Genomic DNA, 18,866 nt, shown 5'->3' with positions numbered 1-18,866 from the left:
TTTCAGAAAATTGTGATTTTTTTGCATTGATTATCAGAAATAATGATGAAACAGCTACTTTGGGATTACCCTTTCCAGGTGAGGAAGAATAAGGCATTGTCAGAGAAACAGGTATAAAAATAATCTTGTAAAATTAAATGACAATAAATACACTATTTCTGTGGGTAAACTAACTACATGATGAGGCCTAAAACTGTTCACTGGGTTGAAATCTTGGCCTTATTGACTTGACTGGGACCAAAATTTTATTGTGGTATTCTGGGGAAGGGAGGGAAGGATAATTTCTGTGCACAGTTCCAGATCGACAGCCCTGAAAACGTATATCCCCTGTTTATCCACAGAATAGGTATAGCATAAGCAGTAGCCACACAAGCCTTCATCACAATGAGTCACCAGCATACCTCATCCCTGATGCAGAGGGACCACAAGCTGGAATGAGAGTTCAGTGTCTACAACAATTTGATCCTTGGTCTACCTACAAAAATGGCTAACAAAGTCAACTAGTGCTATTTGCAATGGCATGTTTGGTGTGGACAGCCACTAAGAAAGCATTAATTCATTCTGCTTAGACTGCTGAAAAGCTCTTAGCTGGCTGTATAAAGTACAATCATATGCAGCCTTAGCCACATTTCAGCTTACTGACTGACTCCATATTCTACTGCTAATTCTTTGAGCCATCCAGCCCCCTAAATGACAAGATATGAATGATGTCTTTTGTTAGACAGATCAGATGTCATGCATTAAGAACATCCATCCTGTTGTTTTACTTCCCAGACATTTCATTAAAATTTGTATAAGTTACTAATTATAAACTAATTATGTTTTATAAGAAAATGTAGCTCCGTTCACATCAAAGATACGACCCAGTTGCTTCTAGTATCCATGCAGATACCCCTAGCTTTCTTCCATACCCTGGGAACTCATTTTGTAGTACTGTGCTGACACCAAAAGGCTTATGTCCTAGGCTCAGCAGAGTTTGCTGCAGCTGCTTTGCTGAAGATGGATAACTTGCTCATAAGAAGTTTATAACAAACAACAAAACGGGATTATGAACAACACTGTGTTGCACATCACATCATTGGTGCTAAAGCTCTTGATTCTTTATACAGAGCCAGAAGTGTTCAGCAGGAGCCTAAAAACGAACTAAAATGTGCTAAACAAAGAACAAAAGCCCTGCCCCAAAGAGCTCACAATGTCATAGCACACAAGGGTGTGAGCAAAGAAGGATATATAGTTGCTAGGCTTCACAGAGCAGGCAGGTGTTCAGAATTTTATTGACGGAGAAGGAATTGGGGGCCTACACTAACTGGGAGCGGTTCCATGCTCTAGGCATATCAAGAAAGAACACTGCAACCACAAATTACAGTGCAGTCTGCTGCAAAAATGCTTTAGAACCTTCATGGTAAGTCCTTCATTCTGACTGGACCCTTGTGCCCACATGGAGTTTACTGTAGGTTCAAGCCCTAGTAGGTGACTCATGCCAGTTGTATCTACCACCTGTCATTCTAATATTGTACTGTATTTTTCTGTAATTCTCCACGCTATGTTCTTCAGGACAGGAAATCTATTACTTATTTTGACACAGCTCTTCTACTATGCACCACCAATGGGCACCTATGGTGCCATATAAATAATGATAATGCAATCACAATGTCCAATCAAATGCACATGGAGCGTATATGTAAAATAGGATTAAGTCATAGCCTCTAAAAACCTGGTAACATTCTACTAGACCAGAGGTTTTCAAACTGTGGGGTGCACCCCCCAGGGGAGTGGGCGAGGAGGAACATTCAGGGGGGCAAGGGGCGATGCCAGGTAGCTCAGACCTCAGCCCCCCAGGGTGGAACTCTGAAAAGTAGCACCACCTCCATCCCGACTGACCTCTTTTTGTCTGGGTTGGGGGCGGGGGAGGTGAGGCACAACCAAAAATTGTAAAATCAAAGGGGGGGCTCAGCTAAAAAACGTTTGAAAAACCACTGTTCTAGACACATTTCTGATTCTGTGTAATATTTTCCCCATACTTCTCTTCATCCACTAAGGCTGAAGTTTCGTGCCACCTCTTTCCCACCAGAAGTCATATCCTTGAATTGAAATGGGACAATCGGATGCAAGGAAAATAAGTAGAAGACTTAGAAATTGGGGGCTCATCTAAGGAATAAGCTACAGAACATAATAAATCCCACAGAAACCAAGATCCTATTTCGCTAGTAAGAAGAAGGGGAACAACAACATAAATAATGTTATTTCTAAATAGAATGTTTGTCGTTGTTTTTGCATGAAAAATCAGCACATTTATTATAAGCATCTTTGTAGGTGGTATTTCAGGATAAAACTGAGTTATATACACATGAACAGCCACTTTATTTGGTGATCCTAGCTCTTGAAAACTGAAGTGGGCAGCATGAATCCATTCATTTCAATGGAATTAGAACATTGCATCTCTCCTTGTGTATTGAACCCAAGAGTAGTTTGTTTTCCCTTTGGTGCCCATTCTGGACCCTCCCTATATGAAAATAGACAGGAGTTTCACATCACACATTCACTGCTGGAGGTTATTTGCATTGTCTCTCTCTGTAAAGGAACAATGACATCACCTCTCCTTTGGTTCTACACACAGGAGCAAAAAAAAAAAAAAAAAGGTATTGTGACCTAGAAAACCTTGCTTGAAACAATTCCCTACGACTTGAGGCCGTTTGGAATGGAAGGGATATATTGTTTTGACTTGATTAAAGCTGAAAAGTTGATTTGACGTCCTGTTGTCAAGGAAACCAATTCACATACGAAAGAAAACAGTTGTGATGGTATCATTCAGACTATTCAAGTGACCTTAGGAGGGGGGCAGGGGAGAATAACGGCTTCCATTCCAAAGATCTGTATTCAACACACTTCACCACTGTGAAAATACATATCATTGCTCTTCATGCTTATTGGGAAGCTGTTTTCAATCTAAAAAGAGCAAAATGCCAGATCTCCTCCAAGGCCATCAGGTCAAATGCCTTGATTCTGGTCATACATGCACAGCTGCCACATAACGTTTGTTACCTTTATTCACAAGAACTGTAAGACTCAAACAGAAGAAGCTGTGGGAATGAGGAAGGAGTTCCATGCATTGGGTAGATCATAATAATACACGTGTGTGCGCATACATACACACACATACACACACACACACACACACAGAGGCAGCCACTAGAGGCCCAAACATTTTCCTAGAACCACTAATTGACCACTTACATCAAGCATGGTAACAGTTGCATCGGATGAAGTGAGCTGTAGCTCACGAAAGCTTATGCTCAAATAAATTGGTTAGTCTCTAAGGTGCCACAAGTCCTCCTTTTCTTTTTGCAGATACAGACCAACAGGGCTGCTACTCTGAAAAGTGTCCCAAAGATTCCTTTTCCTGGAAGATTTCAAGAGTAGCATTTATTCCCTGCCAATCTCCTGGATCCCTGACAAATCAGGTTTCTCTTTAGGACACTGCCCAGAAACTGTCCTGCTATTGAACAACCTTCTCTTGGCCTTGTACAGTGTGACCCAAGAACCTCTTAATGACAACTGGCAAGGGAGTCTCAGGAATGTCCTGATTCTGGAATGTGCATTCTGATTCACCAAAGAATCATAGAATCATAGGTTTAGAAGGGACCACAAGGGTCATCTAGTCAAGCCCCCGCCATGATGCAGGATTTGTTGTGTCTAAACCATCCAAGACAGATGGCTATCCAGATTCCTTTTGAAAACCTCCAGCAAAGGAGCTTCCACAATCTTCCTAGGAGGTCTGTTCCACTGTCCTACTGTTCTTACAGTTAGGAAGTTCTTCCACATTCTATATTTATGTATTTCGTTTTTTTTCCCTAAGTGTTGCACCTTACATTTGTCTTTGCTGAATTTAATTGAATGTCATGTGAGATCTTAAGTGAAAGCGGGGCCACACTGGTCCTTAATATTGTTGTCAAATGTATGTACAGATACTATGTAAAAAATTATATATATATACACTGAAAATATGTTCTTAGATGGAGAAACAGGTCTTCTGTCACACAAGAAGTGTTTGTTCACCTGTCTCTCTGTTGGGATGTTAAGTAAACATTGTAAGCTAACCTAATGGATACCATTTACATTTGAAATTATTGAAGAGATGTGAAGTCAACAAGGCAGCTGCACACAGGAAAAACAAACCAAAGATGGTTATACTGACTCTGGGTACAGATAATGAATTTTGAGGCTATAAGCAGAAGGCAAAGAAAACACTGCCTTATACTACATCCACGAAGTAAATGGACAGTGCATTTACATTCATGAAAACAGGATCTCAGCCAACCTTGGTTGAAATGCTGCAGAGGACTATGGAGGTAAGATAAACTTCTTTAGACAGGAGATTAACCTATTAGTTAAATGTAGCGTCTAGAAAGCGTTTTATGATTTTGTTTGATATGTAACCATTTGTTTCCAATATTCTCACTCATTATCACTTGACTCTTGAATCTCTGTTAATAAACTTATTCTGGTTTGCACTGTAAATGTATCTCAGTGCTGTGATACTAGGCAAGGTGCTGATCCTGAGTTCAGTCATTCAAGCAGGTGTGTACATTCTTCCTTTGGAGACAGCAGACCTGGTATTTCTGTGAGTATTCAGTGGATAAGGGGCTGAACACTACAGGGGAATGCTTCAAAGGGACTCCGGGACTGGGGCACACTTATTGTTAACCTGCAAGGCAAAGTAAGGGCTGGCATAGCCCAGAGAAGAGTGCTTAGGTGGCTAATAGGTTGGTGGTGTCAGGGAGCTGGCACCAGTTAAGCGCAAGCAAGATTCCTTCATGCTGGAGATTGCGGGGAGTGGGGGGAAGAGGAGTTGGTAACAAGGTGACTCACAGTCCTGGATATCCCGCGAACCATCACATCCAGGAAAGAAACCTCTGTGCTGCTAGTGCTAGATGTCTCTGCAGCCTTCAGCACCATTAGTCAGACAGAGCTGAAGATACCTTTACAAGACCTTGCAGGAGTAAACAGCGCAGCAGTGTGCTGGATCCACTCATTCCTATCGGCCAGACCCCAGAGAGACAGGATATATACCTATGTATCATCTTATGTGCAATCTAACAAGGCTTAGTGCTTTCTCTCATCCTCCAACATCTACAAGAGACCACTCGGAGACAGTGTGACTCATATGCTACCAGTTCATTGTTCTACTGACACTGTCCTGCCATCACCAATGCCTGAAGGAATGGGTAAGCAGAGGAGTGAAAACCAGAGAGCTCTAGATCAACTTAGAAAAAACAGATGTGATACTAATTAGAATGCGGAAAACATACTGAGGAACTAATGCCAGTGCTCTATCATCACCATTGTTTAAGGGCACAAGACTACAGATCTTTGGAATAATATGAAGCCTCAGAGTCATGCTCAGTCCATTACTACCCCAGACAAATCCGAAGTGCCACAGTGGTGATGAACATCTTTTTCTATTTCTCACCGGCCAGGACACTATATCATTTCCTCTTAGTCAAGGATCTAGCCACTGACAGCCATGATATCATTACCTCTTGGTTTTATCTCTGCAAGACACTTTCCCTAGAGTTGAATGTGACTGCCACAAGAAGGATGCAATTGGTACAGAAAATACCTCAGACAACAAGGCTGACACAATATTACACCACTGCTCTGCGAATTGCATTCTCCTCCCATTCAATTCAGAGTGTGAGTTTTAAGTCCTGGCCTAGTCTACAAAGCCCTATGGACTATCTTATATTGGTAGGGGAAGTAGAAGTGGGTGGCAACCTGGGCAGCAGTGACCATGAGATGGTTGAGTTCAGGATCCTCACAAAAGGAAGAAAGGAGAGTAGCAAAATACGGACCATGGAATTCAGAAAAGCAGACTTTGACTCCCTTAGGGAAATGATGGGTAGGAACCCCTGGGAGGCTAATATGAGGGGGAAAGGAGTCCAAGAGAGCTGGCTGTATTTTAAAGAAGCCTTACTGAAGGCACAGGAACAAGCCATCCTGATGTGCAGAAAGAATAGCAAATAAGGCAGGTGACCAGCTTGGCTTAACAGTGAAATATTCGGTGGGCTTAAACACAAAAAGGAAGGTTCCACAAGAAGTAGAAACTTGGACAGATGACTAGGGAGGAGTATAAAAATATTGCTCGAGCATGCAGAGGTGTAAGCAGGAAGCCCAAAACACAAGTGGAGTTGCAGCGAGCAAGGGATGTGAAGGGTAACAAGAAGGGTTTCTACAGGTATGTTAGCAACAAGAAAAAGGTCAGGGAAAGTGTGGGACCTTTAATGAATGGGGGAGGTAACCTAGCGACAGATGATGTGGAAAAAGCTGAAGTACTCAATGCTTTTTTGGCCTCAGTCTTCACAGACAAGGTCAGCTCCTGCACTGCTGTCCTGGGCAACACAGTATGAGGAGGAGGTGAGCAGCCCTCAGTGGTGAAAGAACAAGTTAAGGATTATTTAGAAAAGCTGAACATGCACAAATCCATGGGTCCAGATCTAATGCATCCGAGGGTGCTGAGGGAATTGGCTGATGTGATTGCAGAGCCATTGGCCATTATCTTTGAAAACTCGTGGCAACTGGGGGAGGTCCCAGACAATTGGAAAAAGGCAAATACAGTGGGAAGAAGGAGAACCTGGGGAACTACAGACCGGTCAGCCTCACCTCAGTCCTGGAAAAATCACGGAGTAGGTCCTCAAGAAAACCATTTTGAAGCCCTTGAAGGAGAGGAAGGTGATCAGGAAGAGTCAACACGGATTCATCAAGAGCAAGTCACGCCTGACCAACCTGATTGCCTTCTATGATGAGATAACTGGCCCTGTGGATATGGGGAAAGCAGTGGATGTGATAAATCTTTACTTTAGCAAAGATTTTGATACAGTCTCCCACAGCATTCTTGCCAGCAAGTTAAAAAAGTATAGATTGGATGAATGGACTATAAGGTGGATAGAAAGCTGAATAGACTGTCGGGCTCAATGGGTAGTGATCAACGGCTCGATGTCTAGTTGGCAGCCGGTCTCAAGCGGAGCTCCCCAGGGGTTGGTTTTGTTCAACATCTTTATTAATGATCTGGACGATGGGATGGATTGCACCCTCAGCAAGTTCGCAGATGACACTAAGCTGGGGGGAGAGGCAGATATGCTGGAGGGTAGGGATAGGGTCCAAAGTGACCTAGACAAATTGGAGGATTGGGCCAAAAGAAATCTGATGAGGTTCAACAAGGATAAATGCAGAGTCCTGCACTTAAGACGGAAGAATCCCATGCACTGCTACAGGCTGGGGACTGACTGGCTAAGCAGCAGTTCTGCAGAAAAGGACCTGGGGATTACAAGAAGGCTAACAGCATATTGGGCTGCATTAGCAGGAGCATTGCCAGCAGGTTGAGGGAAGTGATTATTCCCCTCTATTTGGCACTGGTGAGGCCACATCTGGAGTATTGCTTCCAGTTTTGGGCCCCTCACTACAGAAAGGATGTGGACAAATTGGACAGAGTCCAGCGGAGGGCAACAGAAATGATCAGAGGGCTGGGGCACATGGCTTATGAGGAGAGGCTGAGGGAACTGGGCTTATTTAGTCTGCAGAAGAGAAGAGTGGGGGGGATTTGACAGCAGCCGTCAACTACCTGAAGGGGGGTTCCAAAGAGGATGGAGCTCGGCTATTCTCAGCGGTGGCAGATGACAGAACAAGGAGCAATGGTCTCAAGTTGCAGTGCGGGAGGTCTAGGTTGGATATTAGGAAACACTATTTCACTAGGAGGGTGGTGAAGCACTGCAATGGGTTACCTAAGGAGGTGGTAGAATCTCCATCCTTAGAAGTTTTTAAGGCCCGGCATGACAAAGCCCTGGCTGGGATGATTTAGTTGGTGTTGGTCCTGCCTTGAGCAGGGGGTTGGATTAGATGACCTCCTGAGGTCTCTTCCAATCCTAATTTTCTACCACTTTATGATTCTATGATTTTGCAAACCACCTCATCCTCTGCTATCTGCACACATAGTTGTGGGATGACACAGCTGCAGAGACCCTGGTTTAGATAGTCAGAAATAGGGAGTGGAGTATTTTTTTTAGCAGTGAGAACTCCATTAGGTCTGAACCTCAACTTGCCTGTCTTCAGATTAATTATAAAACACTGCTCTTTGATAAAGCTTTGCTGCAGGAACAACATCCAAAACATATTTATAATCTACACACACTCACACGCATCTCTGAACTTCTGTGGAACAGGGAAGAAAAAAAACCTTTCAGGACTATTTATGCTTTCTTTGTTTGCACTGTTGTTATAGCCACATTAATTCCGGGATATGAGGGAGATAAAGTGGGTGAGGTAATATCTTTTATTGGACCAATATCTGCTGGTGAGAGAGACAAGCTTTCAATCTCCACAGAGCTCTTCATCAGGTCTCAGAAAGGTAATCAGAGCATCACAGCTACATACAAGGTGAAACAGATTGTTAAGCATAAGAAGTTAAAACATGTTGCAAGAAACCATTCAAAATGAAGTAGGCAACTGAGACCTCAGCAGTCATAGGACAAAAGGGAATTAGTGGGTTACAGATTGTTGTAAGGAGACATAAAAACAGTGTCTCCATTGAGTCTATGCTTTCTTTGTAATTATTGGTCTGTATTTATATATCAAAGTAATAAGCACATTGGAAATACCAAGGATAGAGAGAATCTGGAAGTCATTATTTCCACTTAGGATAGAAAAGAATGGAAGTAAAAGTGCAGTTCCAGCACTATTATAACAATGCAAAACTTGTACTACCAATAAGGGATTCAAAGAAATGGGAAATATTTGACTTTAGGGGAGTCCCTGTGTACTCTTCCTGAGTTGTAGTCCCTCCTCAGCACTAGTAAGTGGTTAACTACAGCTGGAGGACAGGGGAAAGAGGTGTGCAATTTTTACTTTTTATTTCATGATATTTTTAAAATGGATATTTTTGTACAGATATGGAGTGAGAGATTTGAACTCAAATCCACAGTATTTTGCAAAAGTGATTTTTTCTTAAATTAAATTAAATTTTGGTGAATGTTTCATTGTCTCATAGTGAAAACTGAGAATCACATAGGTGACAGGCATGTAAACCAAAGCAACTTTAAAGGCACTTCCTCCCCTCATCAATTCAATGTTCACATGAGAGAAGAGATATATTTTCCTTTGTGCAACGGCTACCAACACCCTTATTTTACCAAGGTGGTAGCTCTGTAAAGGCCTGAGAAAGACTGAGGGCTTGGCTACACTTGCGAGTTAGAGCGCATTAAAGCAGCCCAGTGCGCTCTAACTCACGATGCGTCCACACTGGCAAGGCACGTAGAGCGCTCTGACTCCGCAGCTAGAGCGCTCCTGGTAATCCACTTCGGCGAGTGGAATAACGTTTGATGCGCCCCCGCTGGAGCACCGCGGCAGCAGTGTGGACCCCCGGTCTGTTAATGCACTCTGATCGGCCTCCAGAAGCGTCCCACAATGCCCGTTCTAGCCACTCTGGTCATCACTTTGAACTCTACTGCCCTGCCCTCAGGTGACCAACCGTCAGACCTATCTTTAAATTCTCTAAGAATTTTGAAAATCCCCTTCCTGTTTGCTCAGCCAGGCGTGGAGTGCTCTCAGTGAATCTTTCCAAGTGACCACGCCTCCCCGCGCCAAGCTATCCCCAGTATGGAGCAATGGTGAGGTGCTGGACCTCATCAGCACCAGAATGGGAAGAGGTGCTCTGTGGGATAGCTGCCCACAATGCACTGCTCCCAATGCCGCTGCAAGTGCTGCAAATGTGGACACGTCAGTGCGCTTGCAGCTGTCGGTGTTGACAGACTGCAGCGCTTTCCCTGCTGCGCTCTACGAAGGCTGGTTTAACTCAAAGCGCTCTACATTTGCAAGTGTAGCCATGCCCTTAGGTCTAAGCAGAATTGTCTGTATGTTCAATGTTAGGACTTTTTTATATGGAGACACTCAAGAAAGGGAAGGCAAATCAATTAAAGGCGTGAAGTCTATGCACATCAGTGTGTTAACTTCCATCTGGATGCTTTTATTCAGGAGTAAAGTGGCATTAGTTCACTGTCACTAAGTTGCAAACCAACAAGAAAACAGCAGCAACAACGAACAAAGTAAAGAAAGAGTATTGCTAGCTTACCCACAAACAGGTCCATACTCCTTGATCAGTTTTGTATGGTTTTCCCAAAATCCCTGAGTAAAGAGAAAGAGAGTTACCACAGTATTATCATTGACTATATATGGCATTACCAGAACATTTGAGATCCTAGAATGCAGGGTTACCAACACTCGTGATATCTGGTGTTTTTCTTAAATCCCAGCTCCTGGAGTAATGTTACTATATGAGAACCTCAGCTTTCATTTAAGAAAAAACACCACCACCACAACTTTCTGGTTCTCCAGGTTGCAGAAAGACACTTGAAAATGTGAGCTCTAAAGGCTCAAAATGCAAATACAAGGCCAAAGAAAATTTTTTTAAAAAATTTTAAGCCAATCTTATGATTGTGGGGCCTGACTCATAATCTTTGTATGTTTGTGCTTCGAAATGCAGAATATGGAGAAACTAATAGAGAGTAGGAATATGACTTACTCATTGCACACAAGAGAAATAAAGGGGAAAAAAGTTAAAAAAAACGCACCAATAACACATTATCTCACAAATAAAAAAACCCTGCTTGGTTCGAGTTTAATGCTAAGTAGTCACTGGGGATAAACAGAAAAAATAAACAGCTTTATTTTAACAGACTTATTTTGAATTTTTACTTTTTGTGTTTCACTCTCATACTTGAAGAAAACTGGTATACATTTAGATAAGGAAATTTATTACTATACTAAATTGTTACCTACCACATAAATACAATTTGAGTAGCAGGAGGGGAGGTATAAAGTGCTTCCCCAAAAGTGAATAAACATGATTAAGACAAAACTATAGTATTCAGAAAATCATATGGTATTGTATTTATCACTTAGATAGGGAAAGTAACTGCAGTATGACCTTGCTAATCTGCATTTCTATAATCCATGGGCTATCTCCATTCTCAGCAAAGAGTCACTAGCAAAATGGTGCATTGAGGTCGCAGATGAAGACTTTACTCCTTTTACAACATACTATGGAATATTGGCTAGACCAGTATGAAATATAAATAATTAAAATTAAATCATAGTCAACATAAATGTATGAAACACATTGTAATGCAGTATCTGTGCTTTTGTTGTTGTTGCTTTTTTGCACTGAAATAATTCAAAAAATCTGGCAGTTGACAAGGGCTCTCCCATTTAACAGAGCAAATTAAAAATATTTTTTCTACTTTAGATAAAATTAAATAAAATTCTTTTTTAATAGGCAGTTGTATAGGGTTTTTTGAATTCTTAAAGTAAATCCACGTTGAACTTTTTATTTTTTTAATTGCAGGGTTTTTAACATGTGATTTGTTCCATGGAACTGAGTTACCACCAGTTTCGTAATCGTGTGTTTATTTGTGTTCTAATTATATAACAGAAAGATAGAGTAAAAATATCAGCGAGCATAATGACTTTAGATTTTAGAAAACATAATGATGAGAGGAGATGAAATTTTAAAAGGAACAATTTAGGCTGAATGTCAGGAAAATCTTTCTGAGACACAAGATGAGTGAGGTAATCTTTTTTATTGGACCAACTTCTGTTGGTGAGAAAGACAAGCTTTCAAACCACACAGAAAGAAAAGGAGTACTTGTGGCACCTTAGAGACTAACCAATTTATTTGAGCATAAGCTTTCCTGAGCTACAACTCACTTCTTCTACAGGACTGGGGAAAGAATTTCCAGCCTTACAGCAAAATGCAAAGTGAAACAGATTGTTTAGCATAAGTACTTAGCACATATTGTAAGAGACCATTCAGGATAGAGTTGCTTGAATGTTTGTCTCTCTCATAGCCAGCAGAAGTTGGTCCATTAAAAGCTATTACCTCACCCACCTTGTCTGTCTAATATCCTGGGACCAACACTGCCACAACTATACTACATAGAACAATGGAAGATATAGGAAGGTCTAGAGTTCTATTACCCTGTCAGCTTGTAGTGATTCAGTCTTCACTGGCAGGGCTCCAATAAACACTAAAGCTTATGTCCCCTGGCATAACTCCCAACAAAGGGGTGTGGTGGAAACACCACCTTGTCCTTCCCCTTAAATGAATCCTGCCTGAAGCGCAGCAAGCCTTGCAGGTTAAGGGAGGTGCATTTGCAACTTCTTTGCACCGGCTGAGGTGCATTTGGCCCTATGAGGTATTATTGTAGGGTAGCCCCGGATTGTAACTGCAATAATAGTCTGCACATATACCGTGACTGAGGATCTACAAACCATTGAGCAGCTGTTTTACAAAGAAACTGAGGCAGAGAGCTTTAATTGACTTGCTAAATGCCACACACTGTATCAGTGGCAGAGCTAAAATTAGAATTTAGGAGCTCTACCTCCTAGTCACGTACTCAGTGCATTACCTACTGCTACAGCTTAAGAACAACAGGGGGGGTGGTGGTGATGGAGTGGAGGAAGTGAAATAATTTGTTAGTCTCTAAGGTACCACAAGTAAGCCTTTTCTTTCTGCGAATACAGACTAACACGGCTGCTACTCTGAAACCTATAGTTTTTCAGGAATCAGAAGGAAAATGTAGCATAGACTATGCCATTTGTAATGATACCTAAGTGCATGAGTGTTGACCTTGAAGTTACCACTTTAACTAATGTGTCACAATCTCTAATTGTAAAAAAGTGGGCAGTTATGCTGTTCCAAGTTAGAAAAATCACTTCTCCTTTCTCGTTTTCTGAAAGGCTACAGAATGTGACTGATCACAAACACCACCTCAGGAAAAGGTTTTTAAATTGCACTTGGCCCTCACAATTAGCTGCCATCCTGCTGATGGGCCATTATCAAAGAGATAACACATGCATGCAAGCTGAAGGATTCCTTTCCTGAGGAAGGCATATTTAGCAGCAACTGGTACACCATGGAAACAGCAGCTGAAGTGGTTTAACTGCCTGAAACCCAGAGAGCTTTTTCTTTACATAGTTTGTGCCAGCTTCCTCACAGGATGTTTGCATTCTCTCCTCTCTTTGATTGATTGTAAGTTATCAAATGTATCTGTGTACAGGACAACGCATAGGGCCAAATTCTGCTCTCAGACACACACAGCCCAGGTAGAACTCCTGCTGAAGGAAATGAGAATTACAGCTGTCAGGGAGAGTAGAATTTGGCCACTAGAAACTACCTTAAGCAATTTCATGTTAAGATTTCAGGCTCTGCAGCACATAAATCAGGGAAATCAGAAAAGACAATGTGGACTCAAGTCTCCATTTTTAAAGGTGGATTCTCCCAGAGAAGGATTCCCCACCCCCCACCCCCGCACACACACACTACTGCATTCACCAGGTTACTTCTCCAGACTCTCAAAAGACCTGTGTTGCAGAGACCTTCCCCTCCAGTTGAGAATGGACAGAGGCATCTCTGTCCGGAGTCACTGTATCCAATGTTTTCAGAAATGGCCACTAGTTTTGTATCTCTCAATTTTTGGATGCTAAGCATGGGACATCATGGGCCTGTTCTTCTGAGGTGCTGAGCACCTTCAGTTCTCACAGACTTCAAGTGGAGTCCTGAGGACTCAGCACTTCTAAAAGATAGGGCTCAAGGTGATTCAAGCTGATTACCAGAAAAATGGAAGCATCAAAATTCTGCGGCCACTTTGGAAAATGTTGGGGCTCTGCAATTTGACAACAGATCATATGACTTGTGAAATTAACTAGGGTCCTTGCAGGGATCACAAGAGGCAGGGTACAATGGTTTTAATGAGAGCACATGCGCTGGGATACAATACAGGTCTGTCGTTGCCCACAGCTCAAGAATTTAGTCAACAAAATAATTTCTACAGGAAAAACTTCTTCTAGAACATAGGGTAGCCCAAGGTACTTAAATGGGAACACAAGTGGTATTGGACCACATGGTAATGGAGATATGTCACTCAAGCACCACTGAATGAGCAGCATTCTAATTTAAGAATAACAGAGAACAGATTTATTTTATTACGTGTTTATGAAAAGTATCACCTTGACAGACCTGGAGACAGCATTCCCCTCACCACAGAACAAATGAAGCATGAGCAACAGCAGTGCAAGCTTCCTTGCATTGCCCAGTAAAAAAATGCCTCAACTCTGGCCTGAAATGAACATCTCTGCGGTTTCATGCCCATTCAAATGTTGGCTTGAGAATATCAGTTGTGGTGTTATCTGATGCCAACACCTGTTCATGAGGGACTGGACAGACACCAAGTCTCTTCACCTAGGCCACTCAAAGGTCACTACCAAGATAGTCGGGATTCAGACCTGTAACCTAGAAACCAAAGGCTCCATATCCCATTACTAAACCCATGTGCTGTTCGGTCCCTCAGTCATATGTTGTATTTTGTGTCATGAAGATATTCTTAACTGGAGCATCACTATTTAAATATCCATATCAAATAAAGAGAAAAAATCCATATAGCTATCCACTTACATCAGGTAACAGAAACTAATAGCATTTAGGGCTGGGACTTTTAAAAGGAGCCCAAGGCAACTAGCTGCCAATTCCCATTGAAATCCAATGGGTTTTGTGTGCCTACCACCCAAATGATCATATATATTTCAAAACATGAGCTAGCAACACTTGAATTATAATAAGGCCAGAGCTCACTTTTACGGAATGACTCCCTGGATGGTTCAATCTCCCCAGTAATAATCATAGAGGAAACACTAGGAGGCCAGCAGACAGCAAGGAAGAGAACCAGAGTGAATTTCTATCCAGCACTATTCTAAACCATGTACATAGTTTGTTTCCTTTGATCATCATTCCTAATAGCTGTCCTTTGTGTGTAATTTGGTTTAATTTATGTGTGTGCCATTTCAGATTTTAAAAAACATATATAAGCCTTCCAAATTTATTAAAAACAGCCTTCCTACCCTTTATAGTTATTAAGAGAGGTTAGTGTTATGCAATTATGTTAATCCTCATTTGTAAAGGCTAATTAACTGAATGCTAATTGAATCTGCATATGAAAATTAGGACAATGTGTTCTCATTGTACAATTATAAAAAATTACCTGAACTAAATACCAAGAAAACTGTAAATTATTTTTTACCTTTATTCGCTATAATACTATCTATTAACAATGGCCTTTGCTTTGCAAAGAACTGGCTAGACACAACCCTGAGTTGCTTCTACAAGCCTTTCATTTTGAAATGACTATTTTCCCCCTTTGATGCTCTCTCTCTTAACCAACGCTTTATAGACATGACTCCTTTCCCGGTGCAGAAGCTGTGTTTGTATCTTTCTCTAGGGTCCAAGCCAATGCCACCCAATGTACTAGATGGCATGAGATGATTCAGTCAATAGCTAATACCTTGCCCCAAAAGCTCAAACCCATCACCTCTGCAATTCAGCATACACAAGGCTAGATAACAGATTATCACTGCACTAGCCTTTCACCCCAGGAGACATGGGGTCAAATTCTCATTCAAGTCACAAGGAGAAATGAATCCTGTCTCATTCTAGTCTCTCTATGTGTCTGTTACAAAACAAAGACAGTTAGCAACAACTATCAGCCTTTGCTCCAAAGAGCCAGAGACTGTAATATCAAGAGCTACAAGAAGGAATTAACAAAATCCCATCACACTTACTAGTATTAGTTCAATCTCCCCATTAACCAGGTTAAGACATTCATTCAGAGCATTAGTAATTATAACCTCACTTTCTCCTACCTCCACTTTCAGACATGCACATTATCTTCTGTCTCAAGGTCTTGTTGCACTTTACAAACATTAGGTTAGCCTCACAACACCCCAGAGATAGGTAAGTGTAAAGCCTATTTCACAGATGGGGAAACTGAGGTTCAAGATTAAGTAATTTGCCAAATGTCACACAGAAAGTCAATGGCGGAGCTGGGAACAGGACACAAATTTCTGTTTCCAAGCTCTGTGTCTTACAAGACCATTCTTTCTCCTCCATCTTTCATAGGAACACAGGACACTATACCAGACTGAACCATCAACAGCCCTTCAGGTTTGATGTTCTCTGCCTATGGCTATGTCCTATGTCTGAAACTTAAAAGGAAGTCAGAGTCAAAACCCATATATCCAACCAACTGTGCATTATTTTACATAGAGGGAGATTTCTTTCTGACCCCTGTGTTCAGCACCAGATTCAACTACCCTTATCTTAATATACATGACCACAAATGTAATCAGTCATAAAATTATCCAGACCTTTTAAAAAAATCCAGCTCACTGATTTCCTGCAGTGGTGAATTCTCCAGGCAGACTATACTGTGTGAACTTTTATTTGTTTGGAAGTTAACTGCCATTAACTTAGATCTTGTTCTTATCTGATGTGTGGTTGTAACTGCAATTTCCCTGTTTATTACTTATATCTGTGGTTCCCAAATTTGTTCATACTGCAACTCCCTGACAAATATTTTAAAACATGGTGGCTCCCCACAACCAAATACTGGGTTTCTGGGGAGGGGTTTTGTTTTGTTTTAACAGCTCAGCACCCTAGACTCAAGAGCACTAGAGTTAGGACAGCTTTACAATTTTATTCAACTGTATAGTTTGTTTAATGATATTATCTGATCAAATCTGGGTTTTTAAAACTATAATTTGAAAATATGGATTTATTGGCATTTTCAGACATAGCTGAAGTATGATTTGAGTGAGAAGAATGGGCCTACTTCAAACTGCACAGTGTTTGGTTGAATCTCTGACTGATTTATGTCTGGCACTTTCTCCAAGTTTAAATTTCTATGTTTAGTTTTCACAGAAATCCTTGTTGAAAACTCAGATTTACAGAGATCACGGGACGCAAATGGAAGCAACACTTCCACAGCTTCATCATGGAGTTGCTCATACTCTCCTTTAACAGAAATCCAGAACCCTTGGTTTGTGAGATTTGAAAATTTGGTCTTCAGTATGTGATCACCTGACAATTCTAAGATATTTTCTTGAGCCAAGATAAGGTTGGAACGGAGACAAGTATTACGAAAAACAGATTTTTAATCCAATCGGTATCATCTTCTTCAGCCACACGTTTGCTACCTGCAGGCTGAGCACTTGGTAAAAACTGTTCCATTATACAGACGCAACTTTTTCTCCTTCAGCCCCCTTCCCCTAGGAAATCTCTCAGCTGAAAGCCACCTGCTGGAGTGGAGGACAAAGGAAGTGCAAGCAGCAGCAGCAGCAGCACAAGACAAAGACCCACAGATAAAATGCAGGATTTCCAGGTTTATGGATCTTGGGTGGCAGATAGAACACGCCTGGTCGGGATTCTTGGGGTGTGTCTGTGCAGATTGGTGCCTGTGCTTTTTCAGGGAGTTTCTTGAGTAAATGGTGTAGTTTCTTTTGGTAACCCTCAGTGGGATCAGAGGGTAATGGCCTGTAGAATGTGGTGTTAGAGAACTAGGACCCTGGTGCTATTCACATTTTTTCTTATCATGCAAAACTTGGGGTAGGGTACAGGCTCATCTAACCCTATACGTGAACCAGCACCAGGCCTGGTCATTGCTTGGATGGGAGGCCTCAAAAGAAAACTCAAGCACTGCAGGAAGTGGTGTTATTTATTTAGTAGGGGGTAGTCTCTGGGACTTTTTTGAAGCAATTCCCCAGCATTTTGCTAGGAAACGCTGTGTTGGTGAAATGGGAGACTTAAAATCAAAGCCACTCTATTACCTGTGGTCACTGAAAAGCCCATGTCCAAGACTGTGGAACAAATTGCCCCAGAAACTAAACATCATTACAAACCTCACTACCTTCCGCTGCAAGTGCAAGGGCACTTCTTTGACCTCATCTTCTCTTGCACACACATAGTGCGTACACTTAAGCCTTGTCTACACTACACAATTTGGTGACAAAAGTGTGGAGGTGTACACACTGAAATGCTCCTCCTGCTGAATCAGAACTTCTTTTCCACTCTGGAAAGGTCTAGCCAGTCCCAGCACTCCGGCTCTGCCGTTCAGGATGCAGGAGAGGGGAGCTGCAGTAAGTGATCATTTTGCTTTGATACTGCACAGTGACAGGAGATTGAGCTCTCATGCATTTCCTTATATGGCAGAGGAGGGATAAGGGACAGAAACTAACAACAGAATCTGTCCATCTATGCAGTGGGGCCACAGTGGAAAAGTTTGTTAAGGTCCATGGGGATGTCTCTGGAATCCTCCATAGAGATCTCCAGGAAGCTTTCCTGTAGGTATTCTGCAAACCTCTGCCGAAGGTTCCTTATCAGAGCTGCCTTGTTTCTCCCCCCGCTGTAGGAAACTTTGCCGTGACACACGGCAATTATTCCTGCAGAGACCAGAGCGGTACACAGGTGAGCAGCATATGGAGCCAGTCTGAAACCACCACACATGCAGAAGATGTATCCCTGCATTCTGGGTTACCATTAGGAATAAGATATTTGGCTCAGTTACCCTAGCCTGTGGAAAAGGATACCAATATTCAGAATAGACTCCCTAGCCACTTATAGTAACCCCCTTTGCAAATCACCCTTTGTCCCTTCTTGCCCTTTCCCCCTTGCCCATCCTCTCTCCCCAGTGAACTCCCCATAATTGGGACTCACGGTGACCTGTGTGCTAGCCAAGGGACAGTGAGAAAGAGGTGTGTGTAACTTTTGTGATTCATGGCTGCGAGCACACTCACAATACTGTCTGTGTTCATTGTTTCTTTGCCTTCTGCAGATGTGCCCTTGAGAACACACTCCTCCACACCAGTGGAGCGCCTCTATCAGACCCAGGAGGAGTAAGGAGGATATGTTTCGCAAAGTGCTGCAGTCAACAGATGCAGCACAGAACGAAACAAGAGCGTGGAGGGAGACAATAAATGAAAGACTGAAGCTG

General features: G+C 42.1%; 1 protein-coding gene across 2 annotated transcripts in view; it reads right to left on the bottom strand.

Moving 5' to 3' along the window:
• TBXAS1 (thromboxane A synthase 1) overlaps nucleotides 1-18,866 on the bottom strand; it is a 304,882-nt gene that overhangs the window by 195,433 nt on the left and 90,583 nt on the right. For both annotated transcript variants that reach the window (XM_077828280.1, XM_077828289.1), the window contains exon 3: nucleotides 10,121-10,173. In XM_077828280.1, coding sequence (XP_077684406.1) covers nucleotides 10,121-10,173 — 53 coding nt within the window. The remainder of the gene's footprint in view (nucleotides 1-10,120; nucleotides 10,174-18,866) is intronic.

The sequence above is a fragment of the Eretmochelys imbricata genome, chromosome 1 (assembly GCF_965152235.1).
Source record: "Eretmochelys imbricata isolate rEreImb1 chromosome 1, rEreImb1.hap1, whole genome shotgun sequence".
Lineage (NCBI taxonomy): Eukaryota > Metazoa > Chordata > Testudines > Cheloniidae > Eretmochelys > Eretmochelys imbricata.
Note: the sequence above shows the minus strand (reverse complement) of the source record. Positions and strands in the feature narration are given on the sequence as shown.